The sequence below is a fragment of the Vigna radiata genome, unplaced genomic scaffold (assembly GCF_000741045.1).
Source record: "Vigna radiata var. radiata cultivar VC1973A unplaced genomic scaffold, Vradiata_ver6 scaffold_247, whole genome shotgun sequence".
Lineage (NCBI taxonomy): Eukaryota > Viridiplantae > Streptophyta > Magnoliopsida > Fabales > Fabaceae > Vigna > Vigna radiata.
The window spans coordinates 177,349-179,771 of record NW_014541804.1 but is presented as its reverse complement, the minus strand read 5'-3'; the positions used below and the strand labels follow the sequence as shown (position 1 = coordinate 179,771).

Below are 2,423 nucleotides of genomic sequence, written 5' to 3'. Positions count from 1 at the left end.
TTGTTCTATAAAAACCTCTTGGCATAGTTGTATCGGCACTTTTGGAATAATATTGTTGAAACTCTACTGAAATGATTAGCAAGTTCCTCTCCAAGAGTCATCTTCCTAGCTTATCTTCCATTGCAACTTTCTTCCATTTCATGGGAGCCTTCTGAGTTGTGATTCATTTCTCTAAGCTAACCTCCATCTCCCTTCATCATAACTTCACTACTTCCGTTGCTTACCATCCAAAAATCTCCAACAACTTGACATTGCCGAGAGCCTCCACATCTGGCATTGCTTCTGCAGTGTACTGTTCCATTGGAGTGCTTCAACCGTGCTACTTCATTCGGCCTCTGATCTCACGGATCTACAAGCTACATCATGCCTTGATGTATCAGTGTTGGTGGTTGTGGTGTTGGTTATGCTGGTGGCAACGACGGTACTGGTGGTGTTAGTGGTGGTGGTGGTGGTGGCAGTGGTGATTGTGGTGGTGTTGGTGCAGGTGGTGGTGGTGGTAGTTGTGGTGTGGTGGCAACGATGGCGGCGGTGGTGGTGCAGGTGGTGGTGGCGGTGGTCGTGGTGGCGGTGCTGGTGCAGGTGGTGGTCTGTGGTGGTGGAGGCAGCAACGGCGGTGGCGGTGGTCGTTTTGGTTAGTGGTGGTTCTGGTGGTGGTGGTTGTGAGAGTTGTAGTGGCGGCGATGTGGTTGGTGGTGGTGGTGGTGGTAGCAGTGGTAGTGGCAGTTTCGGTAGCGGCGGGGACAGTTGTGGTGGTGGGGGTGATTGTAGTTGTGGTTGTGGCAGTGACTGTAGTGGTGGTGGTGGCATCGGTAGTGGTGGCGACCACGGAGGTGGTGGTGGTGGATGTGGAAGTGGTGGTGGAGGTGGTGGATGTGGTGTTGGTGGTCGTGGTGGCGGTGGGGGTGGTGGTGGTCGCAGTGGCAATGGCGGTGCGGAGGTGGCAACGACGGTGCTGGTGGTTGGGATTGCGTTGTTGGCGGCGGCGGTGGTGGTGGCGGTGACGACGGTGGTGGTGGTTGTGCTGGTGTTTGTGGTGGTGCAAGTGGTGGTGGTGGATGTGGCGGTTGCTGTGGTGGTGGCGGTGGTGGTGGTAGTGGTAATGGCGGTGCGGGGGTGGCAGTGACGTTATTTGTGGTTGGGGTTGCGGCGGCGGCGACGATGGTGGTTATGGTGGTCGTTGTGGCGGTGGCAGCGGTGGCGGCGATGGTGATGGTGGTTGTGGTGGTAGTGCTGGCAGTGGCGGTGGCAATGATGGCGGCGATAACAGTGGTCGTGGTTGTTGTGGGGGTTGTGGTGGTAGCTGTGGGGGGGTGGTTGTGATGATGTTGCAGGTGGTGGTTGTTGTTGTGGTGGTGGTGGAGGTGGTTGTGGTGGTGGTGGTTGTGGTGGTGGTGGTTGTGGTGTTGGTTATGGTTGTGGTGGTGATGGTGGCGGCGAAGGTGGTGGCAGCGACGGTGGTGCCGGCGGGGTTGGTGGTGGTTGTGGTGGTGGTGGTAGTGGTGGTGGTTGTGGTGGTTTTGGGGGTTGTGCTGGTGGTAGTAGTGGTGGAGGTGGTGGTGGTGGTTGCAGCGGTGACGGTGGTGGTGGTGGGGGTGGTGAAAGTGGTGGTGGAGGAGGTGGTGGTGGATGTGGTGGTGGTGGTGGTGGTAGCGGTGGGGGTGGTGGTGGTCGCAGTGGTAGTAGCAGTGCGGTGATGGCTACGACGGTGGTGGTGGTTGGGGTTGCGACGTCGGCGGTGTCGGCGACAATGGTGGTGGTGGTGGTTGTGGTGGTGGAATTTGTGGTGGAGGTTGTTGTTGTGGTGGTGGTGGTGGTGGCAGCAACAACGATGATGGATGTGGTGGTAGTGGTGGTTGTGGTGGTGGTGGTGGTGGTGGCGGCGGCGGTTGTGGTGGTGGTGGTGGTTGTGGTGGTGGAGGTGGTAGAGGTGGTGGTGGAGGTGGTGGTGGCGACAGTGGCGGTGGTGGCGGCAGTGGTGGTGGCGGTGGTGGCGGTGGTGTAGTGTGAGGTTGTGGGGGCAACGGTGAGGGTAGTGGTGGTTATGGTGGTGGTGGTGGTAGAGGCGGCGGCGGTGGTGGTGATGGCGACGCTGGCGGCGGTGGTAGCGGTTGCGGCGGTGGCAGCGATGTAGTTTGAGGTTGTGGTGGCGGCCTTGGCGGTGGAGGTGGTGGTGGTAGTGTTGCTGGTCGTGGTGGAGGTGGTGATGGTGGTGGTGGTGGTGGCGGTGTTGGAGGTTGTTGTGGTGGTGGTGCTGGTGGTGGTGCTAGCGGCGACGGCGGAAGTTATGATTGTGGTGGTGGTGTTGGTGGTTGTTGTGGAGGTGGTTGTGGTGGTGGTGGTTGAGGCGGCGGTAGCGGTGTTGGTGGTGTTTGTTTTGGTAGTGCTGGTGGTGGTGGTGGTGGTGGTGGTTGCGGTGGCAGCGG

General features: G+C 59.2%; 1 protein-coding gene across 1 annotated transcript in view; it reads left to right on the top strand.

The window, feature by feature from the left end:
• The first annotated feature begins 1,158 nt into the window (after nt 1-1,158).
• LOC106778229 (uncharacterized PE-PGRS family protein PE_PGRS54-like) overlaps nt 1,159-2,423 on the top strand; it is an 11,898-nt gene continuing 10,633 nt past the window's right edge. Inside the window, exons 1-3 of the mRNA XM_022776118.1 lie at nt 1,159-1,310; nt 1,450-1,673; nt 1,790-1,933. Of these exons, the coding sequence (XP_022631839.1) occupies nt 1,159-1,310; nt 1,450-1,673; nt 1,790-1,933 (520 nt within the window). The remainder of the gene's footprint in view (nt 1,311-1,449; nt 1,674-1,789; nt 1,934-2,423) is intronic.